Consider the following 24,371-nt stretch of genomic DNA (forward strand, 5'->3'; position numbering starts at 1 on the left):
AAGGAGTTCTTAGCCGTTTTCGGCCTTAGCGAACTGCACTAAGGCCTTTGCACATACACCTTGTGAATGGTTTCTGGAACGTTCGTACTTTCGCAGCCGATGATAACGTTGCTGACCTTCTCGAGGCTCGAGGAGTATTCTGGCGAGGCCGTTGACGTGTTCATACCTACGACGACTGGCTCCGCCCTTCTCTTCATGGTGCTTCACGTACTCTATTACGTAATACCCCCGCAATCGTTTGGATAGGTCTCAGCTTCCCCCTGCCAGATGGTGTGGTTCCTAAGGCATCGCGATGAGATAGATCTCATCGGAGCAGACGAATTGGGTATATTTGCAGACGTATTGCGGCAACAACGACGTCTACCACCTCGTCAGAAAACATCCGAGGAGTTGGACAGAATACTCGACGCAAACACCCTGTGTTGGTCCCGCGAACAGCTCGACAGTCCTAATCCCGTCCTCATGGGGCACCAGCGTATGATGTCCTCGTGCCCGATCTGTTTGGAATCCTTCGTAGAAGTACAGGCAGATGGAGAGAGTAGCTGCGGAGAGGTCAGCCTCATCACATTATGCAAGCATTTGGTACATCGTAACTGCCTCAAGGTGAGCCTCATTGACCTGCTACCTGTAGGGCCTGTCTGATCAGGACTGGTTCAGAACCAAGAATTTAACGCAGTGCCCTGTCTGCAAGCAGGAACTGGCTGATGCCCCTGCAGCTCCTATTGAAAGCTGATAATCGTACATGGGCCCTTAGAACACAGTCTCGGATGTTGACTTGCGATGAATTGTGTTGGCCAAATAGGCCTTATATGGGAATGTTTCGTGGCCGATTCGCTAGCGGTAAACCCGAGATGCAACAACTACATCCTCTACATGGAAATTATCAGCTGATTTTCACATGCGATACGGACTCCGACTACAATACGGTTGCCTCATGTGAAAAAGCACTGCATAATTCAGCATCTCCGCTGCAAACCCACAGGATACACAACCAACTTCATATGAACACAAAATAGACAATTCTTAATTTCGACCAGCTACCATATGTCCGCTGAAACTAATTATTTACGTCAACTCACTCAACATTATTTTAACCCCCTCTGAGCACAATCTAAACTATGAAAAATCCGCCCTCCACGTGCTATCCCGCGTTAACAAGGTTATAAAGATTTCGATAAAGCCAATAGCCCCACTCGCCCAACCCGACTAACAACACAACATGTTACAGTCAATTCTTTCCAGCCAATATCCCTAGCACCGTTACAAGAGCCTCGAAGTACGCCGACAGAAACTATGCTGTTGCGATGACGAGAGTACAACGCTTACAACTGGATCTTGGCCTCCTCCGACTCGGGAATGACGTTACGGTCAACAGCGGTTCCCTCCTCAGCAGACTCGGTGTGGAGCTCCATCAAACGAGTGAGGTCGAACTTCGGCTTCTTGAGGATCTTAACCTTACGGATATAGCAATCCTTAAGAGGGTAGATGGAACGAGTCTGCTTCTCGATCTCGGCGCCGATAGACTCGGTGACGAAACGCTTGACGAGGTCGCTCATGCGGCACTTGGAAGCCTCAGCGGTCATGATGTCAACCATCCTGAAAAAGAAAAAAGTGAAAGAAGGAAGAATAATACTATGAGGCCCCTCTAGAGACGACTGGAAGGCCCGAATTACTTTCTGCGGATCCTACGGATCTGAGCAGCGCTGGCATAGCAGTTGGCCTTAACAGACTCCGGGCGCTTCTTGGTGAAGCCGATGGAGAAGAGACGGAGGATGTAACCATCAGTAGTCTTCACGTCAACGTGGGCCTCGATCAAAGTCTGCCACTTGCGAATGAGCGAGCAGAGCTTGTCACGGGTGAAGTCCATGCCGTGGAAGTCGGTGAGGGCGTTGCGGCCTTGGACTTCCTGGACCTCCAACTTGATCTTACGGAAGGAGTGGTCCTCGTTGGAGTTCAAGTCGGCAAGGTTGACCTCGCAGACGCGGCCCTTGAGGGCATCAGAGGCAATCTGACATCAAAACGATCGAAATCATCAACACTTAACCGAAATAACAGAACTGGATTGTAAGAAAAGCAAGACTTATTACCTTGGTACCGGTGGTCTTGGTGACCAAAGTCTTGCCGGCCTCGCGGACGGAGAACATAGTAGGAGCCTTCACTGAGTACCACTCCTTCTTGAGGAAGGGATCACCCCTACAATAAGGAAGATAGCAAGTCAATCAACGAAATGCTATTAATATTCATTGAGAACAATCACGACCGAGCATTGCAGTTCGCCGACAACAACTAGTACTATCCATTATTACACCTTCTTCTTGCCTCCCTTCTTTCCCTTAGTGAGTCTCTTGTTCTTGCCAACGGCCATGGTGCTGGTGTACGGGGTGGCTACTCTAGGTCGGCGCGAACTCTTGATCGATCACGTGATCGATTTTAATAGAGCGCGGGCGGAGCGAAGGCGCATTTTCTTGCCTCTTCACAGAATCCAAACTAGTGTTGATCTTTCTCTTCAGCTCAGTCCTAGAGTGTCCTTACTACATATAAGATTTGATATACAAATTCGGGTAGAAGTGTACAGCAGCAACCAATGAGAATTTCCTAATATTTCCTCAAAATTTTTCATATTGTCACCAACACACGTAGTTGACCATGTACATATTTTCCCACACCACCCCAGATCAACTCACTGCACTAAAACAATGCCTACAATACCCTGGCGATGCACAAATCAGTGTTTCTCTTAGCATTACTCGCTCGTACCCAAAACCACTACGCTCCGCCCCAGTAGAATTTCCACACTGCCTTTGAACACATTCATGTTCTTGTCCTTCCTTGTGTGAGTTTAAAGTCCAACGCCTACGACTACACGGCTTAATTATATTCGCATCGATGCACATTAACTTCCGAGGGATCAGTTTTAGCCTTTTAAACTGTCTACTTTCATCCTGTCAATGAATCTTGTCCACAGGGCGAGATAACCTCTGTTAATATACTTCCTTTCCTCTGTAGAAATGTGTTGATGATGAACCGTAGTTATTCGTATGCTCTAACTCGACGTTTCTCGTTGATCATGTAAAACTATTGAACTCAATAGTAATGTAAGTTCCAGAGAATATACTAATATTGCCCGCGACCATCCTTCCTCTACTTCATATCTTTTCATCGTCGGTCTCCTCCATCTCTACTCTCTCGGGCTCCTCCTCCACCGCTGCGGCCATAGCGCTCATATGGCGAGTAACGCCGATCTTGACGGGAATCAGAACGCCTTCTGTAGTAGTCCGACGAACGCCTAGGGTGTTAACAACAGTCATTTACCTAGTGGTGAAACACTGCATCTAGTAACCCATTATAAGGTACCTGTGTCCCGTACCTATTCCAACTAGCCACCGGTTCTCACTACTAGATCTATCTAGCCCTACTGTGGATTCCAAGTGCCCCCCAGGTCATGATCACCTGTCTTCCCTTCTACTGCGGTCTCTCGAATTCGATCGACTTCTACTCCTACGATCGCCACCACGGTGTCGGCGACTGCGGCTTCCATCACGACTGTCATAACTGCGGCTTCTCCTATCACCCGAGTAGGACCGTGAGCGGGAACGGGATGAGGACGATGACGAGCTGTACCCATATCTAATAAGTAAACGGTAAACCTATACAAATAAGAGTGAAATTATATCACTTCGCCCTTCGACGTTCCCTGCTCCTACTGCGACTCGACAGTGCTCCATAACTCCTCCGTTTTCCACTCCTAACAGACCCATCCAAAGGCACACGAGCCCTCCATGGATTCACCTGTTATATCCGCCTCGTTCCCTCGCTGCATAGGCCGAACTCGCACTGGAAGCCCCACGGGAGCGGTACTCAGCCTTCAGGGGTATACCATTCAGGACCACCTAAACAGTCGTCCAATCTACCATTACGAACCAGTAGCAAAGCTCAGCAATACTTCCCCGCTGTCGCATGCGGCTAGTGCAGCCTTAGCACAGTCAGAATTCTCGTAGCGAATATAAGCAGCCATCTCGTTGCGCTTGTCTACGGGGGGTAACCAACACACTGTTATCTGATATACCATAAATCTGACAAATCACCGAGAAGCATCTATTACATCGCCGTATTTCTGGAAAACCTGTTTGAGTCCAATCCTGTTGGCCGCTGGTGTGAGACCAGCAACGATGTCGATAGCGTTTTGCTGAGCATCACGAGGAGCCTCCCGACCGAGGCCAGGACGATACACGGCCATACGACGACGATATAACAACAACTGTAACCGAAACCACACTACTTCACACACAAGTGGTCAACAAGACAGAACCAGAGAGGCGACAAGGCCAAGTCAGAGAACGCCATTCAAAGCGGATGACCGAAACCGTGTCCATCCTATCAACAGTTCAGCTGCAACACCCTACGCCTCCTTAAAACCCACACACATCAACACCACAGAGACCCCCGCTATGAAGCTGTCCAGAAGACACCACCGCCGAGCGAACATTCTCCATCTAATGAGCCTATCACTATCACCTCAGTCGCCAGTGTCGATACCGATTCACAATAGAAAAGGACGTTAAACCATCTTGTTCCTGATACCGTTAAGCCGGTTCCACTAGTAGCATTTACAGTACGATGACCACCTCAGAAGGATATAAAGCAACTCCTTGAGGCCCCTCAGTCGACCTAAAATCAGCGTGAAAACGACGAGTACAATATTGCTGTAGCAATAGTACAAACAACAAGTTGACATACAAAGTGAACCTTTCCCGCTCAGCCGAATATTACAAATCTGTAAACGCCACTGGCATGCACAACAGGAGCAAGTGAGATATATAGAATTGTCAACAGCCTCAGAGCCCCTCAGTACGGTCCTGATAAAACCGACCACAAGCCGCAAGGAAATTTCACTCTGCAGCAGAGGCCTCACCCACGCGTGCTCGATGGCTCTAATAGGAACAATTCTAGTAGAAAAATGAGGAACCCAAATAAAACCCGAAATGTGAAAATAGAAAACTGTCGATTTTACTCTCACTTACCATCCTTCACAACAAACTCCATAAAAGTAACGGGAAAGAAGACCAACTCGTCCATTCGAGACGCGAAGACCACTCCTTACGCTGCCGATAGACTCACTAAAGACTAAGTATAATATCGTAGTCACTTCCCCTAAAGCTGAACTTCATCATGCACCCCCCTACAGAGGGCTGATGGGCGACCAACAACCCCCCATGTGGCCTCAACGGTTCACCGTAATAGCAATGACCATCCACTGAGTGATTCATCATAGTACACCTTGTTGCAACTCAGTAGTGGATTCGCTTGATAACAATATGGTGATTATGCTTGCACCTCCAGAATAGCCAGAGTTACCAAACTTAAGGTAAAGTGATCATTTAAGCCGTTGTTAGATAAAGCCACAATTCTTCGGGGACTTCAGCAGACCATCGGCGCCTTTCAAGTTGATGATGACCAACAACAACATGATTCAACTTAATGCGCGCCCGCCCCCGTGATCGATTTATCCACATCCTTGAGTATAATTGAACTCGACAATACTATATCATCATCACTACACACACTAAGGCTGTACTATAGTAGTAATATAGAGTCCGACATGCGGAAATAGAATAATCATTGCCGTGATGATCATAGCCATGGAAATGACAAAGCGTGTCAATACGGTGTTGTTGCATGCTTTGGGGAGGCGTCGTTATTGCTACCCTCACCCTTCTTAATTTGGACCTTTATCTTCCTCCCAGTCGGCGCCATATAGCCGTCCATAGTCTGGACCTAAGACATCGAGACATACCACACCAACCAACACTACTACTGCTCCACACGGCAGATAGGATAAGAACCAAAAAGAGGGGGGAAGGCCTTATCGGCTCTCATACGAACTGCATGTACTTGTGCTGCATCATCAACTTTATCCATCACTGCTATCATCAGTTTCTTATAAACATTGCAAGGCTACTGGTTTCACGTTGATCGAGTCGAGAAATCAATAACACTACTACGTACAGCTCTCTCAGCCGAGTCGCAGTTATCATAAGAAATGAAGCCATAACCCCGCGAGATACCAGTCTGCTTATCAACCACCACCTGAATAACAACATTTATTCAATTCACATCAACAACAATACTACTTTAGCAGACACTATGTTTCCGAACAACCCAAAGTGCTGTCGCAAATCCATCTCCGTCCATGCGTCCGGAACAGAAAATATGAAGATGTTCGCGCCGGCCGGACCTGACCCCGTTAGTGTCTCTCTCTAGGAGTGCGAGAAAACATGCACATGGTCAACCACATAAAACTCTGTGAAAATTTTGGTAAATTCGCATTGATTTCTGCACAGCTCTACTCGGATTCGTTCGTATACCATTCGCCCTTCGGTCAAGCGCTCATACAATATCATCGATCACGCTACCTAGGACCATGACTAACTAGAACTTATATTTCCCCAACTAGATATAATCAGTAAGGAAACTCCCAAGCTCAGCTGAGGAAGGCGAACATATATTCCTCCTCCAACACTACTCCCGATAAACGACGACTATTCTTACCCTTAGCCTGAGGCACCGTATGGGCTGCCGACGGGTTCTTAAACTCCATCGGGAGCTCCCACTGCACCGTGTTAGACTGAGAATTGTGGTAGTAAGGCGTACCATCCATCGCGAAGTACCTAGCCATGACCACTGACCCCAATGCCATCACGCCCATACACTCACTCTGTCCACGCCCCAATGGTTCTACTACACTGCCCTTGGGTGTCTCCAGCCATTGTCGAGTTCAGTGGAGTTGATGCTACAGAGTCGATCAATTATTGATCATCAATAGCAACAGAAAGTCATCACAGAAGTCCCTACCCTGGCCATATCCCTGCGACATGCCATTCACGAACCGAGGTTGCACGCTCGGGGTATGGTCATAGCCATTTCCAGCTGGAGAGCCATAGGAGCTCACTGGTGGTAGCGACCCTAGAAAGACCGACTGACGAGCCCATCTACACATCAATACTACCCGAGGGCCTTCTAGTCGGCCCCCGACTGCTAGAAGGGTCCGCCACTTTCACTTCGAGCATCCGCTGGGAGCCTTCTACCTGTACTCGACCATTAACATCACTGATGGCTCGCATAGCATCCTTCTCCTCTGCGAACCGTACGAATGCGTACCTGCCTCATCCACTAACAAGCAGTGTGGGAGAACATAGAAATTTCGAGAAATTCCCGATGGTTTTTTCACAACAAACTCCTATAGTGAGCGAGTAAATTTCTGAGCTCGGCTGAGGACAGCAAACATATATTGCAACATTGCCACTACCAGCTCGCCCTTATTACAAAGCATGTGGTCCCGGTACGTGTACTTCAGTGACTCTGCCAAAAGGCTCGAATATTTTACGTAGTTCAACAGCTTCCGTCGAAGGGCCAAGACCAGCCACATACAATTTCGTATCTTCACCTGCGCACGCCCAAGATTCCCCCAATGTCTCTCATAAAAAGCACATAAATGGAATTTTTCGGAAAATTGCTATAACTCGGCAATATGTGATTTTTTTCAGATTTCCATTTGACGTGTTATTGAAGCACTCCTCAAAATTTCATAGACTAGCTCGAAATTAACGAAAAGTGGCAAGTGATCCCGAAGAGGTAGGATGCTCTTTACTACTCCTCATGCCAGGGGTCTCCTTAGTCAACCCGAGCCTTTCAGCTTCTCCTTGTGCATAGATAACAGTCAGCGGCCTGGCACTCTACACACAACACTATGACCAACCATATCAAACGCTCATTCCCTACTTAGCGTTTCACCCGTGTTACATGAAATTGCGTAATACTCTGTGAAAAACCCGATATTCGCGCTATGTAGTAGTCGTAAAATATATCGCTCACTAGCGTTTTTCATATCACTAGGATGGTGAAACTCCATTGAATGCTTGAACCCTACTGAGGGACTCTCATAATAGTGAACTTGATTTTTCCCCCAAAAAAATTTGTAAAAAATACGTTAAATTTATACCACTTCTCTTCATTCAACATATCCTTTTCAAACCAGACATCAACAACAGGTTACCTCCGGCAGAGTCGTCCCGTTCAGTGCCGCTATCGCATTCTGTCCTTCTGCGAGATCTCGAAACCGTACAAATGCCAACCCTGCGAAGCATCGTCATCGAGATGGTGATATCCTATTACTCCATGCTAATGGCAAAAGCCTGCTTTAAACAATCTGATTTCCTCAAAGTGAAAGTCTTAGAAACACGATCAACAGGCATTTTAGCAGTGTTGGAATCTATGCTCGCTTTCCTCAGCTGTGTTCATAATTTTCCTCACCAATTACAGAAATTTATATATGAAAGTCGGTGAAAATGTAAAAAAAATCTCCCAAAATTTCCGAAAAATTTTCCATATTCTCACCAACCTGTGTGGATGATCATGTGCATATTTTCCCACACTGTAAGCTTGTCAGGCCCAGCAGCTCACCTCGAGACTCCTGTGTTTCCCTGTCTTTCATAATGAACACCTCATCAATTCCGCCATACCTAACGCCCACACACGAACACTTCAAATTCTCCCATTTTTTCCGCGATATTTACTGCTGAAATATCCTCAGTACATCGTCGGAAGTGAGCGATTTGGATAGCCCTCGAACAAACAACTTCACAGGGCCTCCCCCACCTAGACTCTGCGGTGCATTCACCATATACGCTGAATTCAAACTGTCATGGAATGCCACTAGCCATGATTTCGTACATCTCACTTATCAGTGACAACCCAACACGGATAGTAATGACACCAGGGAAAATAATGTTCCCCAACCCATGTTGTCCTCGCACACCTCTACTTATAAGGACTGTAGACTACTACTTCGACCATCAAATTGTCCCCATCATAGCATGCACACTACCTATCGATACTTCGCATCGCAAATTCCCCCACTCGGCAAGCTTCTTCTATTCTCTCTGATGAAATATCCTCGCATATCGCCAAGAAAATTCGCTGAAAATGGAATTTGTCAGCACTTTTCCCTATACACATCTTTCTCCATATCCTCACAACTTGTCGAATATGAACAGTCTGGAATTAGTTGAGAGCTTCAAAACGGTACCTGAGAAATTGTCTGATATTCACACGCCCTGAGAAATTTCGAGGGATAGGCTATTTTTTTCGATCACCCCAGAGATGGATATCAGGCCGTCCTTCAGATGAAAATATAAACTAGACACTCTCCGAACAATATAATCACGACGGGAGACTCACCTCGCTCTGTCTTTATCCAAAATACAACAACGTGGAAGGAAAATGACGAATCGTCTACATCCTCCAACACCCGTAGACATATCGTCAGCGACACACATAGTCGACCTTGCGCACTGTGTGAGATTTTATAGAAAATGGAGACAACTCCGACAACGCCATCCTTGACAACACATCTATTTTGCCCGAATGCTACGATCTACCATACCACAAAAGCAAGCCACGGTGAGACAAACCATGACAACACAGAATTTCCCTGCCAATCCAGTTCACGTACAACCCATCTAATTTCTGATAATTACCATAACTTCTCATAGTAATGATAAAAGCCATATTGCGCGTTTAATGATGAACTCTTCTTAACCGATCCACGGTGCCTTGTTGTTCATACCTCGTACATGGCGTGATGGAATATTCCATGGAGATATACTCCAACCGATTCCTAGGCTACCAAACGTAATTCACATATCAATAGTAATACCCGAATCAAAGCCATATAATACTAGGATCACCTAGCTAGGACCATTCTAGTAGGTAACAGGTGAGATGCAGAGCGAGGCATGTGTTTGGCTTTCCAGCTGTTTCTCCCATTCTGGAACTGTAGTAGTAGCCGACATAACGATACTAATGGATATACACTAACTACACGACCACACATATCATCATGAACATCATCCGAGCCTATGAATGAATTTTCCATGATATCCCCAACTCCCTGAACCCCAGCTCCTGTGCATAGCCGAATTATGTATCGACCAGCCTTGAGGCTATTCCCCCCATGCTCGAGCTGGAGTGGTAGCAGACATAACGATAATAATAATGAGAATACACTAACTACGTGACCACACATAACGCCATAAAGTAATATCATCGGACCCGGAGTGATATCTCATCTCCCTAAAACCCAGCTCTGTCCATCGCCAGAATATATACAAGCCGTGACTTTCCCCGCTTCAACGCACAATACATAGATAGCTTTGATATCAATAGAGTATCAATAGGATGATGCGGAGGCGATAAAAACTATCCACCAAATCGTCATACGCCCAACACGAAAATAACAAATCGCGTTAGTAACGCATACCACCCCGAGGCCGATCGTATCTTTTGATATCGTACGAGGAATCGTCTGAAACACACAAGAGAGAAAATCCCATACTGCTGACAATACTCGCCTACCTGTATCACGAGGTTGTCCCTCATTTCTGGTGATACGTAGCCGATCCGGACAGCCCTGTATACGTCTACCGTCCAGGGACTTCAATACCTCCTCGACCTGATGGAAAGTGTTGCCTTGTGTATGCGTACAGCATATTGCGTTCTATACAGTGTAGACAACTTTTGTGTGATTTTTACACTAACTCCGCGGGGCCTAGGGCTCCACAACTGCCCCCAAGACCTTACGTCCAGCCTACCTGTGCGGGGTCTGTATATTCCAATACACCACAGCATACACGACCCTCTCGGAAGGTCCTAGCGAACGAGCACGAACTGCCATAGTCCTTTCCTGAATACACACAAAGAATGTCTATAAACCAATAAAAATCATCGTATGTTGCTACCAAGTTGTTTGAGTTCCTGCCAACTCATATCCTCGGGTAGATTCTCGAGCTTCAGCTGTAACGCCCCTCTACCCCCAGCAGTTCCCCCATGACGACCAGACCGCGGCATTTCCTTATCGTCGTAGAAACTAACACCGTCATCACCACCAACACGACGTCCACCACCATCGCGATCCCAGGACCCTTGGCGCTCAGCCGGTCTGGACCGGCTGGACGGTGGGCTGTAACTGCTCATAGAATACAATGCCATCTTGGGCAAGATGATAATAGGCTCACTCAGGGTAGTCGCGACGAGTGGTAATATCTCTCCCATAGTCGTCCCTTCTACCACCGCGAGAGTCTGAGAACGTCAAAAATACATCGTCAGATAATACAGCGTAAACCACACTGCTAAACCATAGTTGAAGAGGTGTTTTCATCTCAACAATGCGATTCGACCAACAAGTTCACATTGGTGTTACCAACTGTCTCGAAATTGAACACATTAGTTCACATAAACCACTGGTCGCTTACCTCCACGGTACCAATCTTCACCACCACCACTGCTGCTGCCTTCACGTCTGTCATAACCTCTCCTGTAACCGGAGGAGTATCCACCACCACTGTAGTTGCCTCCCCAACGACCACCTCCATACGAGGGTCGCTTCCAGTCTCTGACAATAACAAGGTATACCGAATTCACTTGCCACACTGCACATACCTATTGTAAGAACCATAAGGGCGGCGACTTTCGGAAGATTGACGGGTTGCATGGGCAACCTGAGGAAACCCCTACATGCTCTCTATGACTCCTCTCGCCTCTACCTTGATAGTGAAGCCCCCGAACTTGGTTTGGTCTACATCCTCGATCGCCTCAGCAGCAGCACCCTCCGTATCGAACTGCAGGAAGGCGTAGGTGTCCCTTGACGACTGACAGATCTTAACGTCAGTAACGCGACCTGATATCACCAGTCTAAGTACAACGCCACTGAGAAACACTTGCTTACCTATTTTGCCGAATCTATCTTCTAGTTCGACCTCGCGGACGTCGGAGGGCAACCCACCAACCCAAATACGAGAGGCACATCCAGCTTGGGAAGGCCCTCTCGCAGGGGTTATTTCGGCTCGGCCAAAGCGACGAGAGTTCGATCGAGACCTAACCAATGATGAGAACAACAACATTACAAAGTACTCTCCCTTACCTCGATCGGTCTCGTCTATGTTCACGACGGATCTCAGCGTCATAGCTAGGCTCACGTCGGGGGCGGTGGTCGCGAGAGATGCTCCTCGAGCGGCGACCATCGTCCGAGGCAGAGTCGACGCTACTGCTACTAGCACGAACAGGGGCGCTACGGGACGCGTCCATGCGACCAGTACAACTAGCAGAGGTCTCAGTTGTGGTAGTAGCAACTTGCTGGACTTCTGCAGTGTCCTTTTCATCGACACTGGCCCCTAGCTGCACGACAGAAGCAGCAGTATCAGCAACCTCCCTTGGGGCATCCGACTGGGCCGGATCGTTGCTGTGGGTTAGGGACTTCACAAGGCTCTCATCTCCGCTAGTGGGAGCATCGCCTGGCGCAGGGCAGGCAGGGTCAACAGCAGTATCTCCAACCATCTTAACAAACGGATCACCCGAAGGTTCAGCACGCAGTACAAAACGTTTTTACACGTGTTAAAACGGTCAGTTCTGTGACGTGCAACGATTATGTTCTACTCTATGGGTAGTGGGCAGTAGAGTGTGACTCCTCCTACTTGCAGTTGATGACTTTATGTTAAAATGGCTCTGTAGTAGTATCGGCATGCCTGACTCTCTACTACTACACCTTCATTGGCGGCGGAAAGGTGGACCTGCGAACCGTGCATTGGGCGCATTGACGAGGGTTCTTCTAATATGCTTGGCAGTGCTGGTGAAATCGATTCCAGCAGACGAGTTCACGGGCTATTGCCGTTGGGTCTCGCCTGATGACACTTTTGATGAATATGAAGGAGTCCACGAGGCCTATATCGCCTTTGACAACACCGATCAAACCCAAGGGTATCTGAGCCTTTATGTCGACATGTCACAGGCCGGCGACCCCAACACGAGGCAGGTCTATCTATGTCAAGACGAGCTCGTCAATGTCAAACAGACGTTTCCTAATGGAACTGACTCGATGAGCATTCAACAAAGTGAAGTGTCAATTACATATCATAGTATGAGCCTATGTCTAAGCAAGGCTTTCAACTTCATGAAGGACACTGGTCTAATAATGCGAGACACCACCGATCTCACGTACCTGCTCTTACGGCTCAACGAGACATGGTAGGAGCACTGAGGTTTCCGACATTGCTCACATTCACCTTCTGTATTTCAGGTTCGTAACAGGGCCAGATCCTAAGACGAATCGGTTGCCTCTGTATACTGCTGGTAACCAGCTTGAACTATGCTCTAAGTCCCCACTGTTGTCTTCAAGACCGATTGCTGGGGTTTACTGTGCATCTACTTATTCCCTCAACGCAACCAACGCTGATGAGTCTCGGTTGGGTCCTCTTGGTGAAGGACTTTTCGTTACGGACTATGCTCCCGTAACACATTACCACCCCTCGATATATGTAGGGGCCTTCAACTTGGTGGTGGGAACCTTCTGGGGCTCAGTAAATTTGACGTCGTTTGATACTCCTGGCATGCTCGAAACTTTGCCCAGGAACAACCCTTTGACGTACACTCTAGATACTAACGGCAACATCTCTAGTGTGCTCTACTACGACCATATATCAGTGTTTATCAAGACAAGCCTATTAGATAGAGTGGGCGACGCTCAGAGTGTTGCGGTATCATATCAGAATCGGTACACTCTTGAGCTCAGTGGCGACCGCTTGTCATGTCCAGTGTTACTCGGACAGATAAGCGACATAATGCTTCCAGATGCGGTCGATGGTCCAAACTCTGCTGAGTTGCCTTCCATACCTGACAATGCATGGAAGAAGGCCCAAGGGCTTGTCATTGGTTGCATCGCTGTCTTCATCATCATACTATTTGCCATATGGTCTATTCGTGTGGATAAGCATAGAAAGGAGGCCCTCAAGAAAAGGACGGCTCTAATAATACCGAGTTAGGCTCCAATCTTGTGTGTTAATGACATCAGACTAGTCCCCCCCCCCTAGCCAGTGAGCTTAGGGGTGATGACCATCCTCTTGGTCCCTTCCTGTACGTTTAGTGTATCATTAGGAGAAGGTAGCTTTCATAACTGCCGTTCCCGTGGTCTAATATCCCATACCATTATCTACAAGAAAATCTCTCGATTGCCTTATCTTGATGAGTTCATCATCAGCGTTTGCCCGAAGTTTTTCCACGATCTTTCTCGGCTACACAGTCCTTTGTGTTGCCTCAATCACACACATCGCTGAGGGATGTGGAGTAGGGAGAGTTGGAGCTGTTCGAGGGTCGGTTTAGTTCCGTTTAATTCGCCTTAGCAGGGACTTCCCTGTCTCTGCAATCTTTACTTGTCTGAGTGATTTCCATCCCATCTGGTGTCAGTTTGAGGAGTTTGAGTTTAAAATAAGCTACTCAACTACACTAGAGATCATGAGGACGGAAACAGGAGAATATTACTTCACAATGGGATCATAGTCAGAGTTCAACTGTGTATTTTCCGTCCACACTGCTTCCCTACTATTTGTTTATATCGCGTGTCTCAATTCACTCAAGTGGTTTCGCTTTCCAATACAGGAGTCTGAACAGTGAGATGATATAATACACACGGTCGGCATCACAGAGAATAACATGCAACTGATATCAAAGTCTCCGTTGTCAATTTCTGAGGTGGAAGTCCAAAGCAGGGAGCCTCACTAACCGCAGCTAAGGTGGAGGTCCGATCATTAGATATCGATAACCTGCTATTGTCAGTAATGGATGAGCAAGTCTTTCGAGAATTAACAAGTTATATACTCAAACTAATTACTAATGCGAATGGATGCATCGCTTCGCTGTAATTCGAACTTTAGAGATGAAATCGTGAGGTGAGAGGTCCGTGTACACCCACCCTTCCACATATTCGTAGGATATTTCGGAAGCACGCTAACTAGGGTTGAGTGCGTCGATCAGAGTAGCCGTGGAGTGGGGATTTTGAGGCCTTGCTAAGTTAATGATAGTGTTACTGAAGCTATGATATTCAAATATCAGGGTGAAACTCTTCGATGAATTATGAGTTTCACACCATGTATGCTGAGAGCTTGTGGAGGGGCATATGATGGTATGGTCAGAGGCAGAAGAGATTTATTCCATCCTAATCCCACCACTGCTTGGAGCAAGTCCCGAAGAGAGTGTATACATGCACTGTCGTCGGCACACTCACCGAGTGCCACGCAGACTCTGTGCCCCTGAGTGTCTTTCCCTCATCAGTATTTCTAGGGTCGGCTCGTACCGAACTACTACCCTACCAGGCCCACGTGACCACGAGTGGTATATTTAACGTTGAGCAGCTCAAATCGAACCATGAATTGACAACACGAGAGTAGAGCAAGGTCGCAACGCCGCCGCCTCAAGTATGGACAATTGAAAACAATTAGAGGAACGATAGAATCATTTACAGACCTCAAGCAGCAACGGCCTCCTCGATGATGCCCACGGCCTTCTTGAAGTTGCGCTCCTTGATGCCAGTCATGGACTTGCCCTGCCAGACGGGTTTCTTTCCGCCAGCTCCCTTTGCACCAAACTCCTCGAGTAACTGTCAAGACAACTCAATCGACGCCACCTGACCGAGGCTTACCGAGCTGAGCATCTCCTTGTTCGCCAAAAGCGGATAACCTTCTTGACAGTCCGACAAGAGGAAGGCGGTTGGGCAACACAGGAGTATCTGAATGACAGTGACGAACCCACATCATTACAGGGGTTTTGCTACGGCCTTCGGGGCTCCCTCCATCTCCTTTATCTTCTCTGACAAAGCCTTCTCAAGTAGATGCAAGAAGGGTGATTCGCAGTCTCTAAAGGCACCAACAACGGGCCGACCGGAAGCCTTCTCGAGCAGGTCGGACGCTAGGAACTGGACAAGTTCGTCCGTGAGAGCTTTCACCTGACCAAGGAGGACTACACGCCGGGTTGGAGGCGAAGACGAACCTGTCGATTGGCAACAGTGAGCTGCTGCAAACGTTGTTGAACTAATTCGGGGAGCTTCTCCCTCTTGCAGCTCAAGTCATTGACCATAGCAGCCTCTCGATTGGAGCATTCCTCGAGACGGTCTAAGACTCTCTGGCCGATGAGGAAAGTGAAAGTGACGATCTGCGTGGACGCCTTCAGTGAGTGACCTGAAACAATGACCGTATCCCTATGACCGCGCGCCACAAAATTGTCACCTATGATCTTCACACACTGCAGCTCGGAAAGGTTCTCAACATGAGTTCCTCCACACGCATTCTTCTCAATGCCGTCGATCTCAACTATTCTAAAAACGTCGCCCTTCACCTTCTTGGGCAGGGCGGAGCGGAGCATTCTAAAAATAAAATATCGCGCGATCCAAATCACTGACGGTTGAGCCCTACGGGTCTCTATTGCCATTCTCGTCCTCGAGCTCGCTGCGTTTCATTTGGCGGTTGAAAACCGTACGGTGCTCCCGAATGGCCTGGTTGCATGCCTTCTCCAGAGCCTTCACTCGGGACTCCAAAGTTTCTCCTAAAAAGGCCTTCCGAGCCACAAATTGATCCCGTGAATTACCTTGCGGGATAAGGTCCAGGTTGCAAGGACCAATATCGACAGAGCAACTCTCGTTGCCGAACTCCCACGAATCGGTTTTGCCGAACTCGGGGAAAATCTCGGCATGCTGCACACAGAGACAATAGAGGATCCTATTGCTAGTCAAGACTCACCTCGCAGAGGGCACTGATGAGATGCTGACCCGAGTGCTGTTGGGTGTTGTCCCAACGTCGGTCCCAGTCTAGGGTGACCGCCACCTCGGACCCCACTTCTACCTTACTATCCACATAATGATAAACCTGAGCGACAACTGTCGAATCACAAGGCGAGCGATTCCTCTACAGATCTCAGCTCAGTGTTATTTTGTTAGCTCATAACGATAAACCATGTGCATCACTATTACCTCTCCCTCAGAGTTCTTATTTACATAAAGGACCTTAGCGTTGCCTATACGGCCGGTATCAGAGGGCTGGCCGCCCCCCTCAGGGTAAAGTAGAGTTTGGTCCAGTGTCACCACAAACTTAGACCCTGAGATTCATCACACTCACAAGACGTGTCACCACCGTGAGCGTCCCACCTTTCGCCATAGGAGCCACTGCTTCTTAGGAGCAGCCTCACAGGTGAGGACGTTGGCCGTAGCGGAGCGCAGCTTGGGCTGGGCTATACACAGTACTCGAGTAGCCATTGAACAGGAGGATAGATGAAACAGGAATGTCTACAGTCAACTGTTATGACTCTGCCACAGCCTTCCTTCAGTGAGGCCGAAGCTTGGGCATGGGGACACGACTGTGTCACCACTCAGTGCGAGTGTAGGGCTGCTATCTCGCCGAGGCGACTCGCGTTCACTTCGGTCCAAGCAGAAGAGCTCAACAGTAGGAGCGAACTCCGATAATACCCCGGGCTGACCCGACCCATCACTCGGGGCGCCTTAGCGAGAACGCCCGCACAATCCTCACGCACAGAGGACACGTGCCAAGCGCTTTGATGGTCTATCCGATGCCGAAACAAACTGTTTCACATGGTCTCCTCGAAAGCTATACCTCCCATTGTATTGAGGATCATGATACCTCCAACCAAGAGGAATGCGAGCTCTTCGGTTGGAAATCTATTGACCGCTAGCTTTGAGTAGCGATACTGTCTTCTCCAACGGTTCTCCTACTATGTGACTTTCCATGCCTCTCGATGGTAACATACGTTTTCGGCCAACGACCGAGGCGGGTGAAGAGATTCTACTTCAGCTACACGCTAGTGAGGAAGGTGTAGCCTTTTCCGGAGACACCTACATACAATCCTCGATACTTAGCCTGACCTTCAGCTAGAGCTACTTAGTCTTGCCATATACTGCTGTATTTACCTACTGGAAAAACTATATTGTTGTGCTTATCATGGCTCCTAAGACCAAAGCCAATCAAAGCTCCATCATGGCTCGCTTGTGCACATGTATCCTTTCAAACTCACTCGCAAAGTACCTTCACAAGTGCGCTGTATGAGTATGGATTACCCTATCTCTATACACCCTCACAGGTGGCGTTAAAATCAAGCCTTCCCCACTTAGCAACGCAACCCAACGAGTCTGCAATTCACATGGTGAGACAAAAAAACAAACTTTCACTCCTTTCCAGAGTACTCATAAACACAACTGAAATCCTTCCTGCCATGTCCCTTAGCACCAACACTAGCATAAAGATCTCTCGCGAACGCCGCGACAGGCACCTGATACATTCACTACACCAGTACGACCATAAGCGCCTTCACCTCCGCACCACAGCCTTCCGCAGCTGCCTTAGCCAGGTCAAGATCTTTGACCATCAAATCTACCATGAAACCCTGAGAATCATCATCCTTATATTACCCACACCACACAGACGGGACCCACGCCCGAGTAGCTCCTATTAGAAGGTATGTCCTTATCCAGAACACCCGGCACTGGGTTGTAGGTGTCCGAGCTCCAACAGCGACCAGTAGAGGTGTTCACGATCTCCGCAAAGACCTTCGGGTCAACACCCAGACTCCTGAGACCAGATGCACAATGCCACGAAAATTTCCCCACTACTTGGCGAGTCGGAAGCCTTCGGCTACTCCCAACATGCTAGCAGCAAGTATGAGATTATTGGAGACCTTCACGGCCTGTCCCAAGCCTGTGCCCCCACAGTGCTTCGGGTTGCCCATGGCGTCCAAGATCGCCGTAGCTGTCTTCAGATCTTCAGGAGTGTCCGCTCCCACCATAAAAGTTAAAGTACCTGTACCAGGGATCGAACTCGATACCTTCTGGATACCCTTCAAGCACCGTATCCAATCGCACATCGAAGATGAATACACTACCAGCCTTAGCCGCCGGGACTCCACCACTGACCGGGGCATCCACCATCCTATGGCCCTGCTCTTGGGCCTTCCTAATAACATGCTGGGCAGCAATAGGATCAATAGTAGAACAGTCGATCAAGAATGACGACTTCTCCAACAGGGATAGGATCTGAATACCACATACTTTCGATGAAAGATGGACAGACGCACGACATCCAAAAATCACAACTAGCTCGCACTGAGTCAAAGCGGATATATAAAGTGTTCGATTTTGGTTGTCCAGAAGGGAAAAGTGTACATCACTGAGCTATAATAATACGTGTAGTGTACTAGCCGAGAGCTTTACCACGGACCAGTTATATCACATACCCTAGGATAGCTACATTCCAAAGCAGTAAACCCCGATGCATCGCGGTCCAAGCTTGCCTACCCCTCCATTGGTAGCAGTATAGAGTTCCTCCACATCCCGAGTGCCTGGTAACATAGAAATGATAACTTCACTCGATCCACACAGCTCCTCGAGATCTTCAGCCACTCGAGCGCCCTTGGACGCGGCTTCCTTTACACCTGAGCGATGGACATCCAACCGTAACCAGCGACTCTATCACGAGAACGAAACTCTGAAGTCTGATACGCTCACTGCGAAATATCAAATCGTACATTTCCAAGATTTTTCATCTCTCCAGAATCGGCCTTCCATATACGCCCATAACTACAATCTCAAACTCAGCAAATTCAATACCAAAATCAAAAAAAATGTTTCTCGTTTAGCGCAAGGAGAAGTCTTGGAATAAATGATTGTCGTATTCCTCAGCCGAGTGCAGAAATTTCCTCACTAACTATAAAAGTTTACGTACAAATTCGGATGGAAGCATAGAGAAGTCAATGGGAATTCCTTATTTTCATCCTCAAAATTTCCACAAATGTCACCTACATTTTTCCCGCACCCGAAAGGAGTTTTTCACAGGATCAAAGTTCAAAGTCGCAATATAAGTTCGATTTTCGCAGACCAGCCGAAAATAAAAGTTCAAATTCGTAAATCAACTTTACGAATTAGGAAACCAATCACAAGGTCTATTTTGACCAACGAAATCCCTCTCTTAAACTACCAGGAGAATCCTTGAACTTGTCAAACACGACGAGGTTGCGTTGGGCCTTCAAAAGGTTCGCCGCCATACCAGCACCCATGTTGCCAAGACCGATGAATCCGATCGTCGAAAAGCAGCGAGATCCTCTGTAACTGCCGACACCCCTCCGAGCGAAACTCAGCATAGCAATGATAAACTAAGCGGAAACCCGAGTGACACTACTAACCCAAGAAGATAGATACCATAACTCAAGCAAATTAAACACGATAGCAGTCTAGCAATTTTAATGGAGTTGACAGTTTTTCCGTCAAACTCTTCAGAAACAACATTCACTTCACTCGGGAGTCGGCTTGTAACCATCAACATAGAAATTAACAGTCGACTGAGGCAGCTTTACTTCTTGACCATCCATATCTTCAGTCACCTTAACCTGAGCATAAAGCCACTATCAATGACCATGTTATGGAAAAGGAGGCCACCTGGCATCCCAGACGGCTCGTGTCCTCCAGCCCAGGGGCGAGATCGAGTAAATCATCCTCCTCATCACAAGGCTCCGGCAAGCTATCGTAGAGATCTTGTGACAAGATGCAGTGACAAGTGGAGCACGCCATTTGTCCCTAAATCGAACCATACCAAAAATCTCGAAATGAATCTTCCTCACCTCGCAAGCTCCCTCAAGATCAACTCCGTTCAGATGGGCAACATCCATAAGCGACCACCCAATTGGGGCGTTCGCGGTCTTCTTTTTCCCATTAGGATCAACGATGATATTAACACTGGGAAGCCCCTTAGCCGCAGCAGCGTCGGCATGGAACGCTCGAGTGAACCTCACCAGGGGCCTGGCGGTGAGAGCAGCACTCATGCTACTTGTGGTCATAACGGGAAGCATGGACCGTATTAAAGATGACGACATGATCGTTGATCGCTCTACTGTGATGATAGCAATAAAACTGCAATGGATGGTAAGTGACAGCATTATCACAGGATGAGTCATTCTGCATAGCCTCAGATATTTCAGGAGAAACGCCAGGTGCTGGGATCGAACCTCCGACCACAACAAAAGCAACTGTAAAGCGATACGGAAACACCACCTTGTGATGTGCAAAATGAAATCGCCATCATCATAATACAGGTGTTGTTTCAACGAGGAAATACGCACATTTAACTTTGTTATGCAACTTCAGACGATCTGCTACTTCCTATCGAACTTGAAACTGCTCTCTTACTCCGTGTTTTGACAGTACCTCGCTCACTCTTGGTGGCAGTGTGCTCCCCAACCCACATCGCAACACCAAGTTCGATGACGTTTTGCCGCATGCTACTATCTACATCCCCCTAGTTAAGCATGCCCCCCCCGTGTTAAACAATCCCGAGGCTTCGTAATATGAACTACGTATATCATAAACTACAAAATCGCCTAGCAATTGCTACTCGATCACGCATGTCGTTAGCCCTCTGGAGAACCCCCGAGAGCTTATGTATCACTAGTTCAGTGCGTTACTCACAAACCATGAGTGAGCAGTAGCAATTCAACGACCAATCCCTCATGTACTCGGATCGTCCCATAACACCACTTCATACCACTCCCCCCTGAACTGATATCCAACTCAATGTCCCCACTGCATACAGGTGAGAAAAGCGTTGTCACTCAATAGTTGGTAGTGATACGTTGTGTATAGGCCGCCAGGCCTCGCTACTGTCACCGACCAAGGTCAAACACTAGCAGCATGCTGCTGGGCTTTCAGATCCTCCTCCTCTTCTCGCTGCTGTTGTTGCTGCTGCTGCTGTTCTTGAAGTCTTTGCTGTCGAACTTGAAACTGCTTTCTCACGCCGTCTCGAACACTATAATGGATCTTGAAACCGTATACCCTAACCAAAGAAGAAACATCACTTCTACAACAACAAGCACTAGCCACTATCTCTTACGTTGGTTCGAATGGCACGGCCGGCGATGTGGGCCGCAGATGGGGATATGCCATGAGGAACATATGACAGAACGAGCTAGCAAAATAGGCGCCGTCAATGATCTCCAACCTGAGAGCAAATAAGATGGCAGCTTCAGTGGGTCCTGGCTTACCTCGCTGATCGAGGGTAGTAAATCTCATTACACCGTGGACAGAAGACTTTTGTACCACACTGACCGGGCCGATCATTACCATAGGGCAGGACCTAAGGGCGAGAGTCACATGCATCTAATTTCACAGCAGTTCTTTGGATTCTTCTGAGGCATGTGAAGCAACACCGTAAGTGATATCAAATGCTCCCCTAAAAATATATTCTGTCATTACTACCGGCTGCTTCGCCTCTTCACAGTCCGCATTCGGGCATAACCCGTACGTAAAAGCCGAGTACTTATCCAACATAGCCTGCATACCTCGACTAGTCAATAAGAACCTGGGCAAACACTCCTCCCATTGTACCCACACGGTGACACCCAACGCGTGTCACCCACCTGGCATGAATGAGCCCATACAACATCTGGGCCGCACTTTCTATTGCATCTTCTTTTGAGTGATCCAACTCGCCGCTATCCAGTTCCTCATCCTCTGAGCGAAAATAACAATAACAACAACAACCAAGGTAACCATGCAGAACACACCAGCGTCTAGGATGACGTTGAGGGCGTGGTCATAATAAGGAACTATATCCCGCAAACCAGTGAGATTGAAATCATCCAGTACATAGTCCTCATCTACTTCTACGAAGTACCTGACCCCAACGACACTACCACAACAGTGCTCTTCCTTTCCAACACTACTCATTGCCCTTGCAGCGACAGAACCACTCAATCCAGCTAACGCCTTCATCTTCACTGAGATCATCTGATGCCTGCATTCATACAGAGTTGTCACTAAATCCACTTTTCCTCTCCCATCTCACCTCATCAGAGAGACCCTCAGAATCGCTTTTTGACATACCAGGGACTAAACAAAGGAGAAGTAACCAATAGAGGCGGACGGGTACACAAAAAAAGAAAACGGAAATTCTATTCCCACACGAAATTTCATCGACCGGTTTTGGCCACGTATAATATAGTCCCAGTCAAGTCGGGACGATGCCGATCAAAGGTCATCCATCATCAGTCTTATTCCCTATTCTGAGCACTACCTCCTCCTGCTGTCTCGCGTTGGGCCATAGAAGTGAAGGGAAAGGAAAGCGGGCAACGGAAAACTAAAGGGGGTATATTTAGAACTTTTTATAAATTTTGTAACATTTTTGAGGATGTAGTTATGCTAGTTGTTTGCTTCACAATAGCACATGCTAGAGATCAAGTCCCGAGTGATATTTATGAGATGATCAGGGATTGAACTCGGGACGGCTGAGTGCGAATCCAGCTCACCAACCAACTCAACCAAACTACAGTGGGTGAACCTCAAGCACGATAGTGTCTTTATACAGTCATGAACCATTTCTTCTTCCCACACCTAGCCCCGATACAGGCCTTCCCCCAAACGCTGATATCCTCACAATCCAAAATTATAATCTATCACAAGCACCATCCCAACGAAAGTGACCACCACAATGGCAGTAACCACCTAAGACATCACACTGATACGGTGAAGAGAAAGCCCGCCCTTGCTTTGACTTAGGCCAGGACTAGCATGCACATACAGGTATCTACTCTTACCGTCCTCCAAGGACGGTAATTGCGCCCGGCTGATTGAAATTGCGCCCAGCGAAGTTTTCAAGGACGGTCCTTGAGAACTCAAACCCGACTACCAACATCATAAACCCTACAAGTGTTGAGTGAACAAGAATAACAACAGGCAAACAGCGGCTATCAAAAACCACTGAATTCGTTAACCATTGATGACACCATAAAACCTCAACACCACGATACCGAGGCGAATCCGCATGGGGAGTAGGAGGAATCATGATCACCGTAAAGGCAGTGGTAATTCACCATGATCAGGGAGGTCAACTGAGGGACTCAGCCCCAGAACCCCCCTAACTATCCCCTTCTCAGCTTATCAACGTCTCACTGACACTTCTTGTTGCCTTCACAGTGGTCTTAGTTTGTTTAGGGAAACGATATTTCACCACTTGCATTCGGCGGTATTGTCGTGTTTTCCCTCACCCAAAGGGTGAATCTGCTACCCAGTCGTCGAGACTGGATGCCACAACTTCTCTTCCAGATTCCCTCCCCCCGCAACGGTGTCGGCTTCCCCGCCATATCTACGTTATTCCTTAACGGTCTTCGTCCAAGACAACCTTCTTGTGAACCACACAGACATATCGAGCATTGCCTACACCAGCTAGCATCAGGAAAAACCGTGAAGAATTTGACCTAAGTCCGGTAGATATAATAACAACGAATGACGATATCCCCAATTACATAGAAAGAGCAGTTTTCCACCGAAATGGCATTATACACATTTGTTTTCGTTCATCGATAGCCTTAACCAGTGGCAAAGCGTGTTTAGTTAACCTATGCGGAGTAGTCAGGTTTATGCTTCACACGCCTCACATTGTGGAGCATGCGAGACACGAGCGAAACGTCCATTAATAAGTTCGAAGATGATAGGGCGTGTTCGT

At 47.7% G+C, this 24,371-nt stretch overlaps 10 protein-coding genes across 10 annotated transcripts; 2 read left to right on the forward strand and 8 right to left on the reverse strand.

The window, feature by feature from the left end:
• Positions 1 to 480: 480 nt before the first annotated feature.
• On the forward strand, positions 481 to 733 carry Pmar_PMAR028005 (hypothetical protein; the record flags this gene model as incomplete). The annotated part of the gene is made up of 2 exons (XM_002766579.1): positions 481 to 603; positions 632 to 733. The coding sequence occupies 2 exons, from the start codon at positions 481 to 483 to the stop codon at positions 731 to 733; spliced, it is 225 nt and encodes a 74-aa protein (XP_002766625.1).
• Positions 734 to 1,232: 499 nt separating this feature from the next.
• Positions 1,233 to 2,365, reverse strand: Pmar_PMAR028006 (40S ribosomal protein S3A, putative; the record flags this gene model as incomplete). Its single annotated transcript, XM_002766580.1, has 4 exons — positions 1,233 to 1,596; positions 1,674 to 2,008; positions 2,088 to 2,193; positions 2,307 to 2,365. The coding sequence occupies 4 exons, from the start codon at positions 2,363 to 2,365 to the stop codon at positions 1,323 to 1,325; spliced, it is 774 nt and encodes a 257-aa protein (XP_002766626.1). The 3' UTR covers positions 1,233 to 1,322.
• Positions 2,366 to 3,135: 770 nt separating this feature from the next.
• Pmar_PMAR028007 (Splicing factor, arginine/serine-rich, putative) lies at positions 3,136 to 4,266 on the reverse strand. Its single transcript, XM_002766581.1, has 5 exons — positions 4,103 to 4,266; positions 3,944 to 4,057; positions 3,790 to 3,890; positions 3,677 to 3,745; positions 3,136 to 3,627 (listed from the first exon to the last, which is right to left on the reverse strand). Exons 1-5 carry the CDS (start codon positions 4,235 to 4,237, stop codon positions 3,447 to 3,449), a joined length of 600 nt encoding a protein of 199 aa, XP_002766627.1. The 5' UTR covers positions 4,238 to 4,266; the 3' UTR covers positions 3,136 to 3,446.
• Positions 4,267 to 5,658: 1,392 nt separating this feature from the next.
• Pmar_PMAR028008 (CUG triplet repeat RNA-binding protein, putative) lies at positions 5,659 to 8,901 on the reverse strand (the record flags this gene model as incomplete). Its single annotated transcript, XM_002766582.1, has 12 exons — positions 5,659 to 5,775; positions 6,007 to 6,087; positions 6,132 to 6,235; positions 6,550 to 6,668; positions 6,715 to 6,790; positions 6,853 to 6,963; positions 7,007 to 7,158; positions 7,324 to 7,444; positions 7,652 to 7,733; positions 8,054 to 8,133; positions 8,461 to 8,519; positions 8,885 to 8,901. 12 exons carry the CDS (start codon positions 8,899 to 8,901, stop codon positions 5,659 to 5,661), a joined length of 1,119 nt encoding a protein of 372 aa, XP_002766628.1.
• Positions 8,902 to 10,304: 1,403 nt separating this feature from the next.
• On the reverse strand, positions 10,305 to 12,390 carry Pmar_PMAR028009 (Arginine/serine-rich-splicing factor, putative; the record flags this gene model as incomplete). Its single annotated transcript, XM_002766583.1, has 10 exons — positions 10,305 to 10,363; positions 10,414 to 10,510; positions 10,650 to 10,741; positions 10,797 to 11,023; positions 11,073 to 11,136; positions 11,310 to 11,449; positions 11,497 to 11,555; positions 11,601 to 11,734; positions 11,783 to 11,931; positions 11,978 to 12,390. The coding sequence occupies 10 exons, from the start codon at positions 12,388 to 12,390 to the stop codon at positions 10,305 to 10,307; spliced, it is 1,434 nt and encodes a 477-aa protein (XP_002766629.1).
• Positions 12,391 to 12,568: 178 nt separating this feature from the next.
• On the forward strand, positions 12,569 to 14,089 carry Pmar_PMAR028010 (hypothetical protein). The gene is made up of 2 exons (XM_002766584.1): positions 12,569 to 13,077; positions 13,130 to 14,089. Exons 1-2 carry the CDS (start codon positions 12,575 to 12,577, stop codon positions 13,869 to 13,871), a joined length of 1,245 nt encoding a protein of 414 aa, XP_002766630.1. The 5' UTR covers positions 12,569 to 12,574; the 3' UTR covers positions 13,872 to 14,089.
• A 1,191-nt stretch (positions 14,090 to 15,280) lies between these two features.
• On the reverse strand, positions 15,281 to 17,170 carry Pmar_PMAR028011 (alanyl-tRNA synthetase, putative). Its single transcript, XM_002766585.1, has 10 exons — positions 17,021 to 17,170; positions 16,847 to 16,971; positions 16,617 to 16,742; positions 16,465 to 16,570; positions 16,293 to 16,422; positions 16,107 to 16,243; positions 15,871 to 16,058; positions 15,656 to 15,826; positions 15,524 to 15,610; positions 15,281 to 15,481 (listed from the first exon to the last, which is right to left on the reverse strand). The coding sequence occupies exons 1-10, from the start codon at positions 17,028 to 17,030 to the stop codon at positions 15,350 to 15,352; spliced, it is 1,212 nt and encodes a 403-aa protein (XP_002766631.1). The 5' UTR covers positions 17,031 to 17,170; the 3' UTR covers positions 15,281 to 15,349.
• Positions 17,171 to 18,051: 881 nt separating this feature from the next.
• On the reverse strand, positions 18,052 to 20,019 carry Pmar_PMAR028012 (3-hydroxyisobutyrate dehydrogenase, putative; the record flags this gene model as incomplete). Its single annotated transcript, XM_002766586.1, has 7 exons — positions 18,052 to 18,156; positions 18,199 to 18,270; positions 18,320 to 18,455; positions 18,497 to 18,683; positions 18,766 to 18,916; positions 19,178 to 19,314; positions 19,857 to 20,019. The coding sequence occupies 7 exons, from the start codon at positions 20,017 to 20,019 to the stop codon at positions 18,052 to 18,054; spliced, it is 951 nt and encodes a 316-aa protein (XP_002766632.1).
• A 150-nt stretch (positions 20,020 to 20,169) lies between these two features.
• Pmar_PMAR028013 (2Fe-2S ferredoxin, putative) lies at positions 20,170 to 20,712 on the reverse strand (the record flags this gene model as incomplete). Its single annotated transcript, XM_002766587.1, has 3 exons — positions 20,170 to 20,265; positions 20,315 to 20,452; positions 20,497 to 20,712. 3 exons carry the CDS (start codon positions 20,710 to 20,712, stop codon positions 20,170 to 20,172), a joined length of 450 nt encoding a protein of 149 aa, XP_002766633.1.
• A 761-nt stretch (positions 20,713 to 21,473) lies between these two features.
• On the reverse strand, positions 21,474 to 22,976 carry Pmar_PMAR028014 (Casein kinase II subunit beta, putative). The gene is made up of 9 exons (XM_002766588.1): positions 22,944 to 22,976; positions 22,716 to 22,759; positions 22,594 to 22,664; positions 22,435 to 22,544; positions 22,288 to 22,381; positions 22,127 to 22,229; positions 21,913 to 22,004; positions 21,762 to 21,869; positions 21,474 to 21,704 (listed from the first exon to the last, which is right to left on the reverse strand). Exons 1-9 carry the CDS (start codon positions 22,969 to 22,971, stop codon positions 21,548 to 21,550), a joined length of 807 nt encoding a protein of 268 aa, XP_002766634.1. The 5' UTR covers positions 22,972 to 22,976; the 3' UTR covers positions 21,474 to 21,547.
• Positions 22,977 to 24,371: the final 1,395 nt, after the last annotated feature.

Source organism: Perkinsus marinus, assembly GCF_000006405.1.
Source record: "Perkinsus marinus ATCC 50983 genomic scaffold scf_1104296972422, whole genome shotgun sequence".
Classification (NCBI taxonomy): Eukaryota; Perkinsozoa; order Perkinsida; family Perkinsidae; genus Perkinsus; species Perkinsus marinus.

Excerpts from the sequence above, each read along its gene's own strand:
- Pmar_PMAR028007 (XM_002766581.1), bottom strand. The coding sequence starts at position 4,237 with ATGGCCGTGTATCGTCCTGGCCTCGGTCGGGAGGCTCCTCGTGATGCT. Across the intron at positions 3,746-3,789 it reads GAACGAGGCGGATATAACAG|GAGTGGAAAACGGAGGAGTT; the intron begins GTGAATCCATGG and ends TGGGTCTGTTAG. Across the intron at positions 3,628-3,676 it reads AGGGAACGTCGAAGGGCGAA|ATATGGGTACAGCTCGTCAT; the intron begins GTGATATAATTT and ends TTTACTTATTAG.
- Pmar_PMAR028010 (XM_002766584.1), top strand. The coding sequence starts at position 12,575 with ATGCCTGACTCTCTACTACTACACCTTCATTGGCGGCGGAAAGGTGGA. Across the intron at positions 13,078-13,129 it reads TTACGGCTCAACGAGACATG|GTTCGTAACAGGGCCAGATC; the intron begins GTAGGAGCACTG and ends TCTGTATTTCAG.
- Pmar_PMAR028011 (XM_002766585.1), bottom strand. Across the intron at positions 16,571-16,616 it reads TCATCAGTGCCCTCTGCGAG|CATGCCGAGATTTTCCCCGA; the intron begins GTGAGTCTTGAC and ends CTCTGTGTGCAG. Across the intron at positions 16,059-16,106 it reads GCAGTGTGTGAAGATCATAG|GTCACTCACTGAAGGCGTCC; the intron begins GTGACAATTTTG and ends TCATTGTTTCAG.
- Pmar_PMAR028014 (XM_002766588.1), bottom strand. The coding sequence starts at position 22,971 with ATGGCCCAACGCGAGACAGCAGGAGGAG. Across the intron at positions 22,382-22,434 it reads CAACGTCATCCTAGACGCTG|AGGATGAGGAACTGGATAGC; the intron begins GTGTGTTCTGCA and ends ATTTTCGCTCAG. Across the intron at positions 21,705-21,761 it reads GCCGTGCCATTCGAACCAAC|GGTATACGGTTTCAAGATCC; the intron begins GTAAGAGATAGT and ends TTCTTTGGTTAG.